Genomic DNA, 20,434 nt, shown 5'->3' on the forward strand with positions numbered 1-20,434 from the left:
CACCACAGCTGACGATACAAGACTAATGCCTGGGAGACACACTGTCTGGACCAGGAAGAGAGAGAGAAAGAGAGAGAGAAAGAGAAAGAAGGTGGCTGCTCTGTGGTAACACGCTGAGACTGGGCCCCGCCCAGAGAGACTGAGTGACACCTCTGCCATTCTCTCCACCTCCCCTTCCACCTGTACCCCAACCCCATCCCGCAGCCCTCCCCGTCACAACAACGTGACGACCCCGCCGACACATCCTCACCCACCCACTGACTCTCTCACGCACACTCACGCATGTCCTGTGCCTCAGAAGCATCCCATCTGGCTTCTTATCGGTGTGATGTATGTTCAATGTCTCAGTGACTTTCCATTGCCCTTGCTGCATAAGGCAAGAGTCTGCAAAACCTGGTCGAGTGTGTATCTGTGCATGTGTGTGTGTGTGTGTGTGCGCGTGTGTTTGTATGTGTATAGTAGCGAGAGTGAGATGGTGTCAGAAGGTGAAGAGATGGAGGATTACTATCTTGTATATTGTATTTATAACTTGAGTATTCTTTCATTCACCCCAAGTCTTTATTTTTTCATTTTTTTTGTCCCATTTTGTTATTGTATGGACATTGTTTCCTGTTCTTAAAATTCCCATACTAAGCTGTGAAACATTAGGTATTCTTTTGAGCAACATTATGACAGTGACTTTGAAGGGTGATACAAACATCCAAAAAAAATAAGGTTCAGTAAAATCTACCAAAACAAATGTGAAACTGCTGCATAAAAGTGCCTTGTGTGTCACAGCTTTAACTGTCATATTCGTAAGATTATTTCAAGCATCTGTAGCAATTATAATTAAACCATGGTACAAGTGTGATTCCACTGACAGTAAGTGATAAGACTGACAGCAGAAATGAAAACAGGAAGGCAGAGAGTGTGATGATACCTACCAGAAATGCACCACGTGTTTTGACTTTTGTCACAATGTGTTCTTCACTCTGCACCCCGGCAAAAATACTTAATAAGCTTCATGTAGATAAGAAACAAACAATCACTGCCTGATTCACTGTGAAAAAGACATTGTTACGCATTGTTTCACGTAATAATACAATAAAATATTATTATGACACCCTCATTTGATCATGTGGCAGAGGTATTTGGTAAACAGTAACGTGCAAATTCTGACACTGGAAGAGTCATACTGGGTAGACAAGTGCATGTAAGAAACACTTACAAAGCATCTCATGTTCACAGTGTTTAATGGCCTTGTTACTGTGTGACATATGTATCATTGGTGTGTGTGGTAGTTTTATTGAGGTTAAATACCTTCCTTGCTACACTTAATTTATATTTCTTGATGAAAAGACTGTATGTTGACACCCTCTGCTGCCTATGAAAAGTAGTACACCCTTTAGTCTTTAGTCATTTGTGTCATTTTGACTTCAACTGTGTGTGTTAACAAGGGTGATAAAAGTATGAAAACTGTCTTTGTTCTGTTCAGTCTTATGCTAGACCTGCACTTTTTTGTGTTCCTCACCAAGCATGATAGCTCAGGTCCATTAAACTGGCACCAGACTCACTTGGTTGAGGATTTAGAGAGGCACAAACTGCATGGTACCACAAATAACAACAAAAGCTCATTTTACTCTTAATTTAAAAGCCAAATTGAGTTAGGATAAATCAGGGAGTCACGGACTTTCCATTGCTCACAGGATAAGTTGTATTGTATAAGTTGCATTCAATTAGATTCCCAAAGCATCTACTCAGCTACTTTGAATCATTCACCAAACCTAAGTCATAGGGTCAGGGCTTATTTTTGAATTTTATTGGCAAAGGGGGAAATGATTTAGGCTGGAGGAATATCTGAAACATTCCTTGGCTCCAGTTTTACCACCAAAACGGACATGTGACTGTGAGTTACACTGGTATTTATTTTTCCTACCAAATTTGACAAAGTTGCAATCATTGGGATATCTTGAGATAGTAATGGTGAGTGCTTCTAAAAGCCGTTCATTTTATTTTGGTGGCTCACATTTCACTAAGCTTTATGACCAAACGAGAAAAAGATCAGGAAGTACAGACCCCTGTTAGGTCACCACTTCCCTTTACTTTGACTCTAGAGGGCGTGACACATCCACGACACATGCTTTATGTAAAATAATTGAGTAAAAATGACAGAGTGAACTAAAGACTTTTGCTTTTGTTGCATAATGTAAAGCATTTAGTTGGGGCACTTGCCCACTTCAGTCCTCCCTGCTTTTTGTAACACTTAACTGTGAACCTGTTAACATTTGTACAGATTGTATACCTACTGTATGTACTTAAAAATCATACTGTTGTAATATTAACTAATAACCTGCAGCCATTTAGCATAATATCCATGTAGCATGGTCTTAATTGTCTTTTATATTTTCCAAGCTGTTAATAGTAAGGATACAGAAACTTGTCTATATTTCATTCAATAAAGTTAGAAAAAAATGGTGTGTGCTTTGTATTAGTTCCTGGATCTTTTACATTATATAATCTATCTGTTACATAACATAATCAATTATTATTTAATAAGTCAACCCCTTCTCCTCCCACCACCACCATTTAGCATTTATAATCAGTGAGTGTATAAGCCTTTAATAAATAGCTGGTTTATGACACACTATAAGCACATATAAGTGTTTATTAATGTATTTGTCACCATCTATAACTCTTCCTGTTCCTGCATCCTGAATCTGGGGCTGGCGCATAAACAGATCTGAAAGTAAATCATAGTTGTAATAATATAAAATGTGTCTTCCAATGAGAAGTTATAATTGTTGACAAACACTGTCAAACAAATGTGTGCTGGTAGCAACATTATCTTATGTAAGTAAAGCGTTACCAGCCTAACATAAATGATGAATTTCTCGTAATGCGGTAATGTAGTAAAGAGAAGACAAAAAACATCCATAATTATAAAAAGACATGTTTTTATTGTTCATTCTTCACTGAAAAAAAAACAACCAAAACAAAAAAAGGTATGTTTATACAGAAAATTACTCACATTCCTGAGAACACAGACTGGTCACAGTAGATGTCAGATGGGCACTGGAGAGTGGGGTAATTTTGTGTGCGCTCAAGTATCATGGGTGGGGGTCCTCACAAATGTGGAAATGATCATTTTGATTAATAACAGTGGACAGAAAAGACAATGTCAAACTTCTCATCTTCCTGAGATACTGAGATGTTTAAACACACACACAGAGACAAACCTTACAAGGTTACAAGACCGGTCTTGCAGAACAACAACTACAACTGTAACTTTTCATAAAGCACATATTTCTGTGTATCACTTTAGCTCTGAGAAATGAATGTCAGTAGTAGAGCATTTCAATTGCCAAGACAAGACACAAACAAGAATCCTTCCCGGTTAGTCAATACGAAACACTTGTAACATTGAATTAATTCACAGACATTTGTGTTTTTATGTGAACTAAAATATGACGGAATATTGATTTATATTCAAAAGGTTATAATTGGCAACCACACAGCCACATTAATAAAGATATCACTGTTCAAATTTGATAGATTTCCCCTTCACTTCGGACCTGAGTAGACAGTAAAGAAAAACAGCTCCATCTAGCCAAACACTGGGCTCACTGCATCAAAGCAACATCTGCTTACCGATTCTTATCATAGTAGGATTTAAAGTAGTAAGAAAAAAAAAAAAATCCCACTTAAAACTAATTTCAGCTGGGCCTCATCCTCACTGTCACAAAAACAACTTGAAGATGAAAAGTCTGCCTGGGTGAAAATGACTCAAAATAAAGACAGAAAACAACGCATATTAAACGTACTAGGGATGGGCATTTTTTCAGAAAATTATTAAAACGCTAAAACAGACAGAAATAGGTCAATTAACAATAAACAAAGACTATATTTATAAAAAAAAAAAACAAAAACAAAAAAAAAAAAACACATTAATGAGCTCTGGTAAGTTATGTTCCAAATTATATCATTAAATCTTGTGAATTGTTAAACTGGTCTCGAGGATGATCACAGCAAATAGGATAACAGGATACTAACATTATTAGACTCGATGCCTTGCAGAAGTATTGGAAGACATGTTTTTGTAACCTCATGAATTGGATAAATTGGCAACATCCCAAACTTATTTGCGTACAAGCTTATTTTATAGCATTTGCAGCAAAAAAAATAGGCAATTTTGTAGTAGTTAATAACAATAGTATAGAATCCATTTCTTACTGGAGGAAACAATAATCATACTGAGACTATTTTACAAGCCTCTCTCCAGTGAACTGTGAATCATGAAATATGAAAGTACAAGAAAAAAAAACATCAAATTTCAAGTTATCCTTCTAGGTTCAGTTAAATCACAGGTTTGCAACAGAGAAACCAAAGCAGATGCTCACTGCTACTGTTAAAATTATACTACTGGAGCTGAATTTTCACACTTGACATGTTCTGACATGATAAATTATATAACTGCCTTCTCACTTTGCTTGCTTCACATTTATTGGACATGTACGTAAATATTTTTCACAACTTGCAGTCATCAGTAGTACACAGAAAATGCTCGTTATCCCAAAGATTTGATGTTGCTGTTAAGTTATAATAAATGGCACCTTTTCTGTTATATTTCCATACGTTTGTCCAGACAGTCTGCTATACAGAGTTATCACTGTTATATTTCTTGCAAACATCTTTTTAAAAGGCAACTCTCTCTGTCACAATGTCACACTTGCCTGAGTGAAACAGTCAAACTCTACTGCTCTAAACCGCTACATCATACACGTTTCAACATGTTCATCTGCATATTTTCACCCACACATTTTTTTGTTTTGTTTTTTGTTTTTTTTAATAAATGACTATTTTTGCAACCGCTACTTATATTTTCTGATTTGAACAAACTTATACAACAAATATAAATGTCAGAAGGTCTACAATATTATTAATCTACAATATAGAGAAAATGTTTCCCTTTGCACAAAATGAGTCAGGTTAGCAATTAGTATAAGTTTGGCAATGGCAAAGGGGATGTAAAATTGTGAATAATTTTAATTATAACATATTTTTAAAAGCTCATACAATGAAAATCAAGCTCAGATTTTACCTAACATCTTGAAGAGATTAAAAATTAATTCATCATGCCCATCCCTAATACATAAACTTTTGTTAAACCAAATGTATTTCTATTTTGAAAGCTATTCGTCTACTAATATACATACACCTTTGCAATATAATGTATCCTTTGTAAATATAGCACTGTATATAAAATTAGAAAAGCATGTTGAACTAAATTTAAGGGCTTTTAGGAGTAGATTCAAGCAACTTATAACATAGACGAGATGTACAATATTGTACAGGACAGCCTCCTATGAAGGTATGTGTGTCTGGATGGGACATATTGTTTCTTCAGTCAGTAACCAAAGAGTTATACAACATAACAGGTAAAAATGAGAAATTAAAAAAATAATCAAAGTGGCACAACTGTAAACACAATGACGGCTCTTGCTTGTGATATGACCAGTTTTTGGTCTAACTCTTATTATGTCTAGCAATTGTGCTTTTATATGCTGCAATCAGACAAGGACCATAACCACACTTCAACAAAATACAGAATAAACATCTATATGGTTGCAGAGAAGGGAGCAATTAACGGTCATAACATTACATTTCAAGATTCTGCTGAGCCAAAACATAAATGGAAGACAAATGCACTTTCCTGCATATCGGGTGTCAGCTCAAAAATAAAAGAGCACAGATTGTCTCAGGTCTGAATATTCTGTGTGCTTTTAGCTGGAATTATAATCTGTACCTGATCTGCAGAATCAGCCTCTCGTTTATGACCATGTACAAACAGATTGTTAGTAGTTACCACTTCTTTCTCCTCCTCAGATCGAGCACAGCCAACTCATCTCATAACATGCTTTGCCCTCCGGAAATCTCAGCTTCCTCTTCCTTTTTACACTGAAAGTTTGCCTGTGCAGTTTCACCACAATGGTGGTGCTTAAGAAAAAACAATATGGTACAGACTGACACAAGAGTCTAAAACCGATGTACGCCAATAGTAAAATGATGAAATGAAACAAAGTAATAGTCACTTCCTCTCCCTCATTGGTATTTAACTTATCCTTGAGCCAAATGTTAATTTTATTTGCTTTCTAATGATGTTGGTTTGGACTCCTGAGAGCTATAGGCTATTTGCTTTTTGTCACAGGGTTAAAAAAAAAAAAAATTAAGTAGATTGAGAACCTCCAACATACATACCCTGACTAACTTTAGCTTACGTATTAACCATAATTTAGAAAATAAACATACATGTTAAAAAGGACACAGTTTTGGCATTACTCCACGAGGATCTCCTCAGTCTTTATGGGTTCTAGTGGGGTGCCAGAGTTGGACAAATCAGAGCCTTCATCTTTGGAAAACTCTTCACGTTTGAGCAGGATCCCTGCCCCTGTGTTTCCCTGCAGTCCCACTAACCCCCCTTGGGTGAAGCACAGGTGTTTGATCACCTCATTGGGACTGGAGAAGGTGGTTGCACAAATGTTACACTTGTAAGGCTTCGACGAGCCCAAGAACATCGCCTCCATCTGGCTGTTGTCGTCGCCTGCAGTGCACAGCTCCATGCTCTGTCGATCCACCATGGTGTAGGTGTCGGCTCCCTGGTTCAGGCACACGTGGCGGGCCGCCTGGTTGGCCCGGCAGAAGCTCTTGCCACAAGCGCTGCATTTGAAGGGCTTTCCTGTGTGGATGTACATGTGTTCGCGCCAGTGGCTCTTCTGAATGAACTTGCGCCCACAGGTGGAGCACTCATACTTCCGCCGCTTCACTTCCCGGTCCAAGTCGGCACTCTCCAGGTTGTCGATGTCCGCAATGTCTGATGGAGGTGGTGTGTCTGCCTGAGAATTTAACCCCCCCAATCCCCAGCTGGATGTGGACACCTCTGCTCGGGGAGAGTCCGAGTTGGTACCTGAAACAGGCGTTTGCTCGCTGTCACTGATTATCTCGACTGCTGTAGTTGCAGCCGGGGCAATTGACCCTTGCTTGATTCCCTTAAGGACCCCCTCTAGCTCTAGCACACTCTGTTCTCCAGCCATGACCGGTGAGAGTGCATTACTGGGCTCAGTTGGGGGCTGCTGAAGACCCTGGGTGTGCTGCAGGAGGTGCTCTCTCAGCAGGCATCTCTGGTTGAATCGGCTCCTGCACAGATGACACGAGTAATGCTTCCTAAAGGAGGAACTCCTCTTCATGATGCTGGGCTTTACATGGAGGATGGCACTGGCTGAGGAACCGCCTGCACTTAGCAAGTCGGTTACCCCCTCCTCAGATGTAGGCTTGGTGCCACTTGTTGAGGCCTCCATGTCTGGGGGTGAGGAAGCTAGCTTGGACGGTAAGGAGTTTGCGTATGAAGCTGTGACAGCTGGTGTGGATGGATACTTCCCCTCTGAGACGAGCTGCTCGACATCAAAAGGCGAGGAGAGCTGCCGTCGAGTTGGCAGTCGGGCTGACAGCGCAACCTGTTGGTCGGAGATCTGGATGCCATAAAGGGAGGTGGAGAGGTTGATGCTGTGCTCAGGGTGTGAATACACAGACTGGCTGGCCTCCTGCAAGAGTGGATAGGCATGCAGGAATCTGACCCCCTGCTCCAGCCGTGCAGGGTCTATCAGCTGGGGTGCAAGCTTGCCTGTGTACATCAGGTTGAGGAGGTAGCTGAAGATGTCTGGCTGTATGTCAGCAGCCTTCAGGCGCACACAGTCACTGAAAAACAAACACATAACAGTCAACTAGTGACAAATGATATCGTTTGATAATCTTAGACAATGTTGTGTATTATCAATGGCAGCACTGGTTGATACAGGTTTCATCTTTCAACAGAAAGGGACAATAAAAGATGTGATTGCTGATAATTTCTTTACTACATGAAGACAATTTAAGGAAGTTATTGGTCATGGATTGTTGAAAACCTACACATGGTTAAATCTTGGATGCAGTGAGCTCAGTGGAGGAACCATCACACATTGTTGGGGAAACATATATATGTTTTTCACTTAATCCCCTTACAGAGCCTCCAATTTGTCACTTCAATCCGATCCACTGATGAACAATGACATTACTTGTGGGTCATCACACTAAAAAGATTTAGATACAGTCCAATGCTCAAGTACAGAGAAAAAAACTCCTTCTGTGTTTGACAACATGAGAACAAGTCAATGTTATTTTGACATGTAAGTTTTGGCATCAGAATTTGGAACAAGACAAATTTTGTGATGTGACCAGTGTTATCAGTGTTACTTCATTCCTCCTGTACCTGTCCTGGTGAATGAAGAGCATTCGGAAGTAGTTGGAGAAGGCAGCGAGGACGGCTTTGTGGGCTTTGAAGAAGACATCTCCTATAGCCACAGTGCAGTCGCACAGGAAGCCAAACTCCCTCTGAGCGTTAAGCTGCTGCAGCAGGATAAGACCATGGTTGGCCAACTCCATTCTTCAACCTGCACAAAGACGAACACACACACACACACACACACACAACACACACACACACACACACACACACACACACAGCAATGAGTTTCCTGTCTGGAAGGAGACCAGAGTTTATTGTGACCACAGACAGTCGGGCTGACAGGGGTGATCTAACGACCTTGTAAAGGCTAACTCTACACAACAGTGAAGAATTATTTTGTGACACAAGAGACAATTTGCCCAACACAAACGAAACAGAAAATGATACCAATTAATGGTATGGCTCTGAAAAACTAAAAACATGTTGGTCTGTTTTGTTCATTGCATTGCAGTAGTAAGTATTTGGACACGTATTGAAATGGTAAGAGTTAAAACAAGTTATTTGTGAATTCAAATTTTTGAGGACATTAGATATTAAAAATAGTCTTGTTTTAAATAAACTATGAACAGCATTTTTTTTTTTTTTAAATAGAAACCACAACCACAGTCATCCGGCTGCTTCCTGTACAGATTGCCTTAATAGTTTTAAAACCATTTTAGTTCCCTATTGACCTGTTATGACAATTTACAGACTATAATCTCACATAATCCCTTAAATGGAATAACACATAGCCTTATAAATATAGTAAATAAATGTATAACTGTCAGATTTCTAGGAAAGATTACAATGCCAATGGTATAGGGAAAAATCTATTCTATGTAGACCTCTATTGTGTCATTTGTTCGTCCTGCTTTAATAGTAACTTTAATTGACTTCAACATCAGGCTTTTACAGTTGAGCTACAGAGGATGGCCACCGAATGTCAGTGAGAGAGCCTGAAGGCAGTGAGTAAAGCAGGGTTTATTATCTCTGCAGTTCTTGTCTATGCACTGAAAACATTGAGGAACACCACACGCATGATTTGGTTCTGATGGAGGCCACATCCTCCATCCATCCCCAATCTCAATGTTTAAGAGCTCCATGATTTCTGGTGACCAATGATATAGGTATTGTTGACCTCAAAGGTCACCGGAGGACTATGAGGGCTTCGGGCCATCACATGATCAGGGTTATGGGTGTCGGCACACATTCTTAAGGCAGAACTGGTTCTACCCCCTTTCAGTGGAGAAGGGAAACAGCACGGGCTGGGCAGGGTGATTGTCCTTTCTCCAACACTTTCTCCACCCCACACAGACAAAGAAATGTATAAAGACAGAAGATGATGAGAATTCTTCAGTTCTCGGTACCTCCACACCATATAAAAACACTCAAACAGCCCTTTACACATATGTATTTCATCAACAGAGGTCAGAGTGCAAAGATGCTGGCACTGCACCACTCCAGGAAAAGGCTAGGTTTCCGCATCTTGTGCAAGGGGGGTACAGCAACAGCAGACACAATATGAACCATGCCCTAGTCCCCCACAACCTTAATTTACATTCAGTTACCAGTTTATTAAATACACCCATCTACAAATAATTCACTCTAATGCAACAGTTCTGCAATAAATCCCAAATTCATAAAAGCTATAACGTTCACTTTGTTTCCCTTTGTTGAAACTGTTTTAAACTGGTTTTGATTCGTTTTTGGGTCATTTTCGAGGCTGTAGTTTGTGGTCCTGTAACAATAAGAGAGGTTTATAATATTTTGAAAACCCCATTTATATCAAGGAGGATAACCAAAATTATACCTGAAATGATTACTTGATTAATCAACAACTATTTCTTTAACTCAAACAATCATATTCACAATTTTGCCTGCTGTTTTTTAATTTACAGTTGTATCTACAATGTTTATAAATCATAATAATAAAAAAAAAAATTGCTTCAGTCAATCAATTGAAATGGTTGGAATAAACAGTTAGAGTTACAGGTTATAAAACAATAAAAACTATTTAAATAATACCAAATAATGATTCTGAAACCGGAAGATGGAACCGAAACACTACCTGCCCACCCAAACCCGCTGCCTGTTGAGCTCTCATTACGTTACTTGTAACAAAACTCATTTTTCGTTTCATGCAGCCCCCTGAGGCACTTTCAAGTCAGCAGTGTGGGAGCATTTTGGCCCCCCAATTAAAAACAAAAACTCGAGCTATGAACCAAAACGTGTTTCAAAAATCGAGCCGAACCATAGGCTTTGAGAATTGTTAAACCCCTAAGAAATTCAATACAAGACAATACAATTTAACAGTACCAACATAGGTTGAACCAACACCTCTCTAAAACATCATAACCTTCTTGACAATAGGATTTTTCTGCAGAGCTGTTAGTTGTATCCACAGTACATGTACCTCATGAACTGGCAACTGAGTGCACCCCTTCTCCCCTTCCCTCCACCATACTAATATATATGACAGACAATATACATTTTCATTAAATCTTGCACCGATTCATGTGCTGTGTTGCTATTCGTTCATTATAACTCACTAGAGCTGTAGCAGCTATTGAAGATAAATAATATTAGGATTATGGTAAGCTGAACATCTTTTTTTTAATGCACTTTAAATTTTGATTAGGTTTTCAGCTCTGAAAACCACATGTGAAATAACAAAAAATAGTTACTATATGGCTCTTGATAGACTAATTGATTAATCTACTGATTATTTCAGCTCTAATTGCCACCTCTATGTTCCTTAAGTTGATTACAGCACAGTTGTTTGAATGGCATGTTCCATAATGACTTATTGCTTGAATTATATTGTTCAAGAAAGGCTAGTTTAGTGCTACCCCCAGAAACTATGGTTTGCCTCCAGATCAGCCACAGAGCATCAGCAAGATGGTGGCCACACAGGTCTTTTCAGTTTTCTGAAAAGGTAGTATGAATGTGTGCCTGAATGCTACAATTCAGAAAAACAATACAACAAAAACAAAAGTGTATTCAGAGAATCTGTGTTTGTTCAGAGTAAAGGAAGCAGACTTGTATATGGACACAACCAAAACTGAGTACATTTAGGGATGATAGAAAATTTATATGGTACAGAGTATAATTTATCTAAAAAGCAAAGATCTCTATGTGCCCAGCTGAGATCTGGAATTTTACCACTTGTGGTTGAAACAGGATGGTATGTCAGTTTGGCAGAGGAAAACGGATTTGTACAATGTGCTGAGTGAATTATATATAAAATTTGTTTAATGTGGTTTCCTATTGTCCTTTTTACTCGGAACAGATTCTAATTTTGTGAATATAGATGATGTGCAAAGGCAGAGGTGGCTGTTCACATATGAGAAATTTTAATGTCAGGATTAACTGTAGATATATAGCAGATCTTTCTGTTTTTTCCTTCGCGTGAATGTTATTTGAAAGAATATAGCAGTACTTACTATGTTGTAACTTTTTTTTGCTAATTTGCTAATGTCTATGTGTTTCCGGAAGATGCATGTTTAGTATAACCGCGGAGTCTTGAAATCCCATGTGGGATGGGCCAGATGTTTGGCATGACAGAGATAAAAATAAAAAACGGAACTATTATTCAGCCAAAATCGGCCGGTTTTAATTCATATGATCCAGTGAGTTAGCCATAGTACCATGTGTTAATCAATACTAACTTGTTTGCAACAATAAAGCACCGCCCCTGATGTGATGTAGACACGTGGACCAGTTACTTCCGTAGTGAAATTTTCTGTTATTCACCGTTAAAACCGCCTGTGAGTGAGGCATGGGAGGGAGGTAAACACAATACTGGAATAAAACTGTTCAATAATGCTAATAGAAAATAGCGGCTAAGTACGTAAAGCCTTCTACAGTGGGCACACAAAAACGAGCGCGCATGCACTGACTCCTGCCTCTGCCTCGGGTCTCTCGGTTGCTACTGCTAGCGCGAGAAAACGGACATACACGCACGCGGGCGCGCCCAGACAACACACACGCAGGGAAAGAGAGCGAGAGACGCAAGGGGGATGGGGCTGGTCACGAACGCGTCTCTTTTAACTTCCCCGTGACAATTACAGTTAGCCAAAACGTACACAAGTAGCCAAATAACGTAACACTGCAAGTGAACGAGTGGGTGAGTATGTAGCTTTAAACAAACGTACCTGCACTCTGCTTAATTCCGTGGAGTTTGCCGTGTCGCCGTTGTTTGTTTGTTACCGGGGACTCGTCCGTCCTCTCTGGGCTCGCAGCAGCTTGTACTGTTCCTTGCAAACGCTGCATTCGTTGGCGGCGGAGAGGGTCGTCCGTCGGTGTTTTCCGGTTAGGGGTTTTACGTTACAATCACATGACTGTGGGTAAAAACCAGCCAAAAAAACGGCCGTTGTAAAAATCCGTTGAGCAAAGGGGCGGTTGAGTTAACGTTAATTTCCCGCACTGTGTAACCGCCGTGAGATCAACCCCCGCTAGCCAGCTTTTTGACAGCCGGTGAGGTCGAACATAAACGGCTAACAGCTATGTTGACTCATCGTGTGGTAGTTAATCATTGTGTCTCTGCCGTTAACGACACGTTAAACAAAAAACAAACTGTCCCTCACCGTCTCTCACTGAAATAACACTGTTTGCCTGCAGTCGTCTCACATTTGCATTTTTTTTTTTTGTTGAAGCTCCAAAGTTGATGTTGTTAAAGATTCAAAGTTTAAAGGAGGTATACACATATTTAATGTTAGCAACTACTTAGCTACATTTACAATATTTTCATTAGGCTTTGAAAGTGTATCAAAACAAGGCTATTTAGCTTTACTAACACAAATATTAAAACATTCCTAACTTATGGTTGAAAATCTACATGAATACCAAATGACTTCTTCCTTTTTGAATCCTTTATAACTAAGTAACACAAATTATGTGATACAAGGAGATAAAACCATACTACAAAATATGGTCAAAACACATAATCACCGTTGAAATATTACCATAAATAAATAAATGTTTTTATTTCTGTAAACTATTTCAGGGAGCTTTTGTATCAAAGTAAATCTGGGCTTTTTTCTTTGCCTTTGAGATCATAATTTCAATAACTGATGTGAAATCCATATTAAGTGATAAAATAAGGAAAGTTTATTTATATGTCACAATTTATAGTCTGAGGAAGTTGCAAAGAGTTTTGTATAAACTTTAGATTTAAAAGGATAGATGACTGATTTAACATTTGTTTTATTTTTAGAGGACAGTTTGGATTCACCCTTGATAAGGCTTTTATTTTACTCTTGGGCTACCTGTGGAAGCTGGAATTGAATTCTCTGCAAAATAAGGCAAAACCCACACACTCCCTCCTCTTTGGAAAGTTGTTGCTGTTGAAATATACATCCATTTTGTTTTACAAATGTATCAACCAATTCCCACACAACTTTATGAACTATTATGAACTGTATGACACAAAATAATGAAAACAGATTTGAGATATATTTGACCATTTATACCAGATTATACTGGTCACTGGTAAATACTGGTTTGTAGTTTGTAAGCGTTTTGTTGTCAGGTTATCTGCTGTATGGGCAGTCCTTAATTTAATTTGTGAAGCTCATGTCCAAGAAGCTATTAAAAAGAGTGCAAATAATGACAGAGAAAGCTAGCTGTTACCAATATCTACAAACTTTGACTCAAATGCTGCTACTGTAAGCAATACCAGTGTATATATTCTAATCTGGGTTCAACATTGCATACCATACCCAATCAATGTCAGACCTGCATACACACTATAAACCGTATCAAGAACCCCCTGTAGGTTGAATAACCTTTAATAACCCAGTCACACCAACAGTAAATACAATTTTTCAGACTCAAAGACTTAAAGAAGTATTTACTCCAGCTTGTTGCGGGCCCTGAATGAGCTCTTGAGTTACAGCCATTATTTTGTGATTGCAACAAACAGTTGCCTGTCAAAACTGTCTGGGATCTGATACACTCAATGGTCTTTGGGAAATCAATTTTTGAACAGCAAGAGGTACCAGTAAAGGGACGGGAGTGGATATCTTGGAAATGGATTTCAACCACGGATTGCCTGTGCAGAGGCACAGGACATAGAAGGACCTTTTCACAAATGCACTTTGGAGTCTCATCAATATTTTGTCATCAGTGAGTTGGTGGATGTTGTCCCAGTGTAAACACCACTTTTTTCCAGACCTGTCATTACAGAGTTGTGTTTCTGCCTTAGGACAGGGAGTCCACAGAAGGACCAGACTAAGCAAGTTTTAGCTATCTGAAAATGCTTGTTGGGCAGGCAGAGAATGGGAGGAGAGTCTGTAAGAGGAGACGGAAGACATGGGAGGGGACAGAAATGTCTATGAAACAGGGCCTGGGGACCTACAAGTCTCTGTCCAGTCAACAAACAGAGCTAGATCTGATCCTGTCCTCAATGTTGCTAAAACTAATTAGCTAATAAAAACCTAGGCCTGTGGGAGAACAAAATGTTTCACAAACAAAACATAGATTGAGACCAGTGGTAGATAGTAGAGGGTAATGACAGCAAAACAAAAGCATGTTTACTTTGCTGAAAGGCCCACAGTAGGGGGTTATTGAAAGAAGCAGATAAGCACAACAGCTCAATGTTTTTCATCATTAAAATCAATACATTCTAGTCAATAGATTTGTATATAATGCTCTACCATTCAGAAAAATTAGGTACTCCTGTCTGCCTCTTTTCATAAGGCTTTCTTATGACCTATCTCTTTTTTTTTAAATCATTTTTAACTTTTTCTTCACAGAACAGCTTACTCAATAGAGATACAGACTGGACTTTCACATGACTCCCCTGCCGCTGATTTCCACTAAATTGATTTTTCCTGCAAAGATGCATTTTTGAAACCAGCAGTACAGTCTGCATGAAATTGCTTAAAACGTAAAAAAAAAAAAAAAAAAAAAAGAACAGCGAGATTGGCGTCTGATTTTGCCGACCCTGACGTCATTGCATATCTTCAAGCAACTTTACGCATAACAAATGAAATACTCTGTAAGCCAGCTGTTGCATGCGAATGTGTGGTGAGCTGAAACACCTGTTTAAACAGGGCCTTTAACGTTAACTGCCGCCCTCCCCCACCCGGTTCATGGCCTGTTTTGAAACCGGAGTGGTGAGTCAATCCTCTCTCGGTTTGGAAAAACAGATCCGGCCAGGCTGGGGCCCGGCGGGGGGATGGGAGGCCGGCGGTGGATGAACACCGGAGGTGGACGCAGCTGGACTCCCACTCCCAAGGACCCCACATCCTGACAACGGCCCGCCGTGTTCCCATAGTGACCGGGGCTGATCTGAGCGAGGGGAAAAAACACCGCCAGAATTAACTGTTATGCGTATTTTTCCAGCCTAGTAATCGTGGGTGCAGCCAATCAATTGGTCATGTTCTTCAAAAAGAGAATCAAGAGCCGAGAGCCCGTCCCGGTTCCCAACCCCAACCCTTGCTGCCTGTGCTCTCATTTTGTCATGGGGTAGGCCTTCTTGAAGCGCCGGGTGGTGTTTTATCCTCTTGCTTTAGGCCTTCATATTGGAGTGGAAACTGAGAAGCAAAAAAAAGAGGTTAAAGCAGAAAAAACAGTCTTCTCAGCCATTTTGCAAAGAAAATAGGCACAAGCAGCCTCACTGCAACATAAATACATGCAATTTGGAGAGTATTATAACATACATCATAAACTCAGGCTATGTTAAAAATACATATGACTTGACCATGCTGTGCTCACTATACATTACGTATGTATATGTGTATGGAGCAGGGACTCACTAGAGAACTGATTTCCTTTACCAAAATCATACTCTACCCCTCCTTTTCCCGCCAAAACGCCTTGTGGGGATGGGGGTGGGGGGTCCAAGGGTTGATAGGGCAAATCAATGTCTCCATGACGACCGTTGCCCTGGACAACGAGGGATGCTCGGGGTGCTGCGGCAAATGCCATGCGCAATGCAGCAGTGCGTGGGACTCTGATTCACCTTAGAGAGAACCCACTTAGAAATCTTTAAGACTGAGGGTACAGAAAGTCAGTCGCAAGAAATTAAACACGGCAGGGTTCGGCATCTTTGAAATATAATGGCAGTAACAACAGGCATGAGCACTGAACACACAACATGCCGACATTGCAGTTTACATATTGACCGCTAGATGGTAGCACCGTGTCCTAGATAAAATCGTCTGCAGGGACCCAGGAAAGAAATATTAAAATGTAAAATATTTGTTTTCAGAAACAGAGGAAGTTGAGCTTGATGTAATCAGCGTCACGGTGTCACGGCCACAGATAAGTAAACGTTTCACACCGCCTTCAAGCCTAAAGCAGATCCCTAGACTTTGTCTTGTCCTGGACATTTTATCGATAAAGTTTGAATTCGGACTGTCTCCCACTGCTACAATGATGGCGGCCGATCAAACTGTGCACGGAGTTCCCCCTTCACTGTCTGCGAAAGTGGTTGGGTATGTTGACAGTTGATTTAACTACTTTGTCACGATGTTAAGTAACGTGTATAACTACACAGCTGTTTCAAAACGGCTTCATAACGTTAGGACTGTCGTGTTAAAACCAGCAGTAGCATTAGCTCTTTGCTAACAGGCTCAGTAAACTTAAAGCAAATATATTTGTTCACGACGACAGCACCGTTATACTTGCAAGTAGCATTTTTGCAGCCGAAAGGTTTGCAAAAATAATGAGTAACACCTTGCTAATTAGCTGGCTAGCTTACTGGTGCATGCACCTGCTCCAGTATCGAGAAGTGGCTATGTGACATTAAAGGGTATATCGTGTCTCTACAGGTCATTTGCCTATTTCACTGTAAAAGACAGATTGCCAACCATCCTGACTAAAGTTATAGACACTATACATCGCAACAAAAACAAGTTCTTTGAAGAATATGGAGAGGTAAGAATTGTTTTTCACTAGTATCATTCGAGTTGTTTTCTTCAACTACATCCTGAATTATGAGGCACATTTGAAAATCTGAATTTGGTCTTGCTTGTGTTTCCTCTTTAATTTCACGCAGGAGGGTATCCAGGCAGAGAAGCAAACAATATCTCTGCTGTCTAAGATGAGGAATGAGCTGCAAACTGATAAGCCAATACTAGCACTGACAGATGGCCTGCAAGACACAGAGTCCTGGAACCAGTACCTGCAGAGACACCAGGGATTGCATGGAGACCAGGAGTCGGTCAGCTGGTTTAAGTCTCCATGGCTTTATGTGGAGTGCTACATGTACCGTAGGATACAGGAGGCCCTCTGGCTCAAGTGAGAAGCATTTAAGGGAATCTGTTGCTGCTCTGTTTCCTGCTTTTGCTTATGTGTCTTTTGGACTGTGCAATATATTGTTATTTTTGTTTGGATAGGCATAAACACAGGACAAGTTTTTTTTTATGGGATGTGCAAAGCAATGGCAATTTATGATGTGGAGAATGATCAGAGATCAAGATCTGCTTTCACTCTCAGTTGTCCTGAAATCATTCTTGGAAAATCTGCCCTAGTAATTTCTTTATATTTTTACGTCATACTGCAAATTTGAGTGCCATTGTTCTCATTGTTAAAATAATTCTTCAAGGAAATTACACTATTAACAATTACAATATTTGGTAAATGATAAAAAATGAAAGTATTGATATGTTGCCCAGTCTTAGAGAAGTAAATTCAGCTTTCTTTGTTTCTTTATATTGTACACTAGTTCTCCTTCGGTTTTGATTTTATTTGTTTTTATTGCAGTCCTCCCATCAGTGACTACGATGTCTTTAATGACGGAAAGACTCAGAGCTTTTTTGAGTCTCAGCAGGCTGTAATGACCTTGTGTACATACTTGGAGGGCATCAACAAAGGAAGAGAAGAGCTGTCTAAGAATCAGCTGCTTGAGCATTTCAACAAACTACTACTGGTCAGTATCTTCAATTCTCTCTTAGTACTTCACAGCCAAGTGAAAAATGTTTAGTGACCTTTGAATGAATCAGTAAAAACAAATTCATGCATTCCTTTTCCATATTTCTCATTCCACTCAAGTTGAATAAATAATCAGGTTTAACTTCATTCTTTTATTTAGAATATTTATATTATATAATCAAGCCTAATAGTGATGGTGAACCCATGTTGGGGTTCGAAGCAAGACATAATATGATTCTGCACTTATCCATCATGCGATTAGGCTCAGGGTTTTCATCAATTAGTCAACTTTAGTCCATCAGTCTGTTTGACGTAGCATGTGTGGGGTTGATTAGTAGTGGGTTAAAATTGTGTTGTGCCTGTTGCGCTATGGTGGATTATTATCTACACTTGATGTAGAATCCAGTGTGACATTCCGAAGGATTATTTAAACAAAATAAATGGTGTACTACAGATATATATTATTCAACATAAACTGCTTATTGGGCATTCATATTTATTATTTGACTCCTCCTAGGTTTCTCTGTGGGGGAACAAGTGTGACCTGTCTATATCTGCTGGCCAAGAGAACTCACAGAAGACCAGTCCAATAGATTCGCTCAGCAGCCTACAATCCTTCATCTTGGTGGATGACTCCAACATGGTATGGTCAACTCTTCTTTCTGCCCAAAGGCCAGGACAGTCAGGGAAAATCACTGCAGGCAGAGTGGACATTGTACTAGACAATGCTGGCTTTGAGTTAGTCACTGACTTGGTCTTAGCAGATTTCCTGGTTTCCTCTGGCCTCGCACGTGAAATCCATTTTCATGGCAAATCCATCCCGTGGTTTGTCTCTGACGTCACAGCTAACGATTTTCAGTGGACCATCCGACAGACCATGGCAGCCAATCACAAGTGGATGTCCAAGAGTGGTGTCCAGTGGCAGAGTTACCTGAAGGAGGGTGTGTGGTCCTATCATGATCATTCTTTCTGGACACAGCCCCATGAATTCTGTGACATGGCAACTGATGCTTCTGACCTGTTCGCGACCTTGCAGGGAGCAGACCTGTTGCTGTTCAAAGGTGATCTGAACTACAGGAAGCTGACTGGGGACAGGGAATGGGACCACACAGTGGGCTTTGATTCTGCACTACGAGGTTTTGGGCCTGCGCCACTGTGTAGCCTGAGGACTCTCAAGGCCAATGTTCAGGTCGGTCTGCAGTTGGGCCAAGGGGAGAAACTCACCTCCCAAGATCCAGATTGGATGACCAGTGGCAAGTACGCTATCATTCAGTTCTACAGCCCAAAGTCAAAACAGTAAGACTGACCACAGGATCTCAGCGGGAAGATGTGGATCCATAAGAAGTATCATTAAGCAGGAGATGCCTTTAAGCCATACGACCATTCAGTGAAAGGATTTGTTAAATAGTGTATTTGTTCTTCATCGTTTGTTAGCACCTCATCATGATTGATACAGAAATGCACGATAAGAAAAATATAAAATCTTTATTTTCAATACAGATTTGTATCATCTCATACTTAAAATGCTAGCACTTTTGAATCTGTTTCTCCATGATTTTAAAACAGTTGTTTACGGTGAGAAATTAACCTCAAAGGTAACAAATCAAAGTTGCTTTTTTATCACAAATAGCTTATGTGGCGTGCACTATGTATTAAGTCACAATGTTTACAGACTAATGTAGATGCTGTTAACAATTATTTAGGTGAAATTAAGTAAGCATTGGGCTTTATAAATCTCTGTCCTAGAGAAGCAGTACTTTAGTTTTTGCATGCACTTGAGGAGAGTTATGATAAATGTAATATAGTTGTTTTTATGTTGATTCCGCTCAGCTCAGGTTGTTTTACTGTTGCTCTCAGAGATCATTGATATGCATGCATCAAAACATGCAGACAGCTATTTAAATAAGGCAGGTGATAACATTTGATTACCACTTTGCTCAGTTTGAAAGTTGGTAGACTGTTATTGGAGCAGTGTAACAATAACAATGACGACATGTACTTGTTTTGTTTTAAATGGCAAACCCAAACCTCTGTATCTTCATAGATAAAAGTGGATTTCTCTGTGCACACTGTTATGTCATCTAAATCATCTAAATCACTGTCTGTTTCAGTACTTCAGAGATGATCTTAACTGGATTCTTCTCAGTGCTGCTAGTGGAAACCATATAACATTCATTAATAGGTTTGATTTAATAAAGAACTGTAATGACGGGTCTTCTTTCGCCACTGTCGTATTTTACAAGTATGAGAAATGACAAATGT

At 39.8% G+C, this 20,434-nt stretch overlaps 3 protein-coding genes across 5 annotated transcripts in view; 2 read left to right on the plus strand and 1 right to left on the minus strand.

The window, feature by feature from the left end:
• Nucleotides 1-2,456, plus strand: part of akap12b (A kinase (PRKA) anchor protein 12b) — a 45,902-nt gene extending 43,446 nt beyond the window's left edge. For both annotated transcript variants that reach the window (XM_056405843.1, XM_056363146.1), the window contains one exon: nucleotides 9-2,456. The gene's annotated coding sequence lies outside the window, so the exon portion shown is untranslated. The remainder of the gene's footprint in view (nucleotides 1-8) is intronic.
• Nucleotides 2,457-2,916: 460 nt separating this feature from the next.
• Nucleotides 2,917-16,262, minus strand: zbtb2b (zinc finger and BTB domain containing 2b). Its single transcript, XM_056363149.1, has 3 exons — nucleotides 12,448-16,262; nucleotides 8,279-8,459; nucleotides 2,917-7,728 (listed from the first exon to the last, which is right to left on the minus strand). The coding sequence occupies exons 2-3, from the start codon at nucleotides 8,449-8,451 to the stop codon at nucleotides 6,312-6,314; spliced, it is 1,590 nt and encodes a 529-aa protein (XP_056219124.1). The 5' UTR covers nucleotides 8,452-8,459; nucleotides 12,448-16,262; the 3' UTR covers nucleotides 2,917-6,311.
• On the plus strand, nucleotides 12,276-20,386 carry armt1 (acidic residue methyltransferase 1). Of its 2 annotated transcripts, none has more exons than XM_056363151.1 (5): nucleotides 12,276-12,419; nucleotides 17,071-17,176; nucleotides 17,298-17,539; nucleotides 18,005-18,170; nucleotides 18,690-20,386. In XM_056363151.1, exons 3-5 carry the CDS (start codon nucleotides 17,343-17,345, stop codon nucleotides 19,470-19,472), a joined length of 1,146 nt encoding a protein of 381 aa, XP_056219126.1. In that variant the 5' UTR covers nucleotides 12,276-12,419; nucleotides 17,071-17,176; nucleotides 17,298-17,342; the 3' UTR covers nucleotides 19,473-20,386. The 2 variants fall into 2 exon arrangements, with proteins under 2 accessions (XP_056219126.1, XP_056219125.1); XM_056363150.1 differs by lacking the exon at nucleotides 12,276-12,419 and adding an exon at nucleotides 16,454-16,734.
• The last annotated feature ends 48 nt before the right edge of the window (nucleotides 20,387-20,434 follow it).

Source organism: Seriola aureovittata, chromosome 19, assembly GCF_021018895.1.
Source record: "Seriola aureovittata isolate HTS-2021-v1 ecotype China chromosome 19, ASM2101889v1, whole genome shotgun sequence".
NCBI classification, from domain to species: domain Eukaryota; kingdom Metazoa; phylum Chordata; class Actinopteri; order Carangiformes; family Carangidae; genus Seriola; species Seriola aureovittata.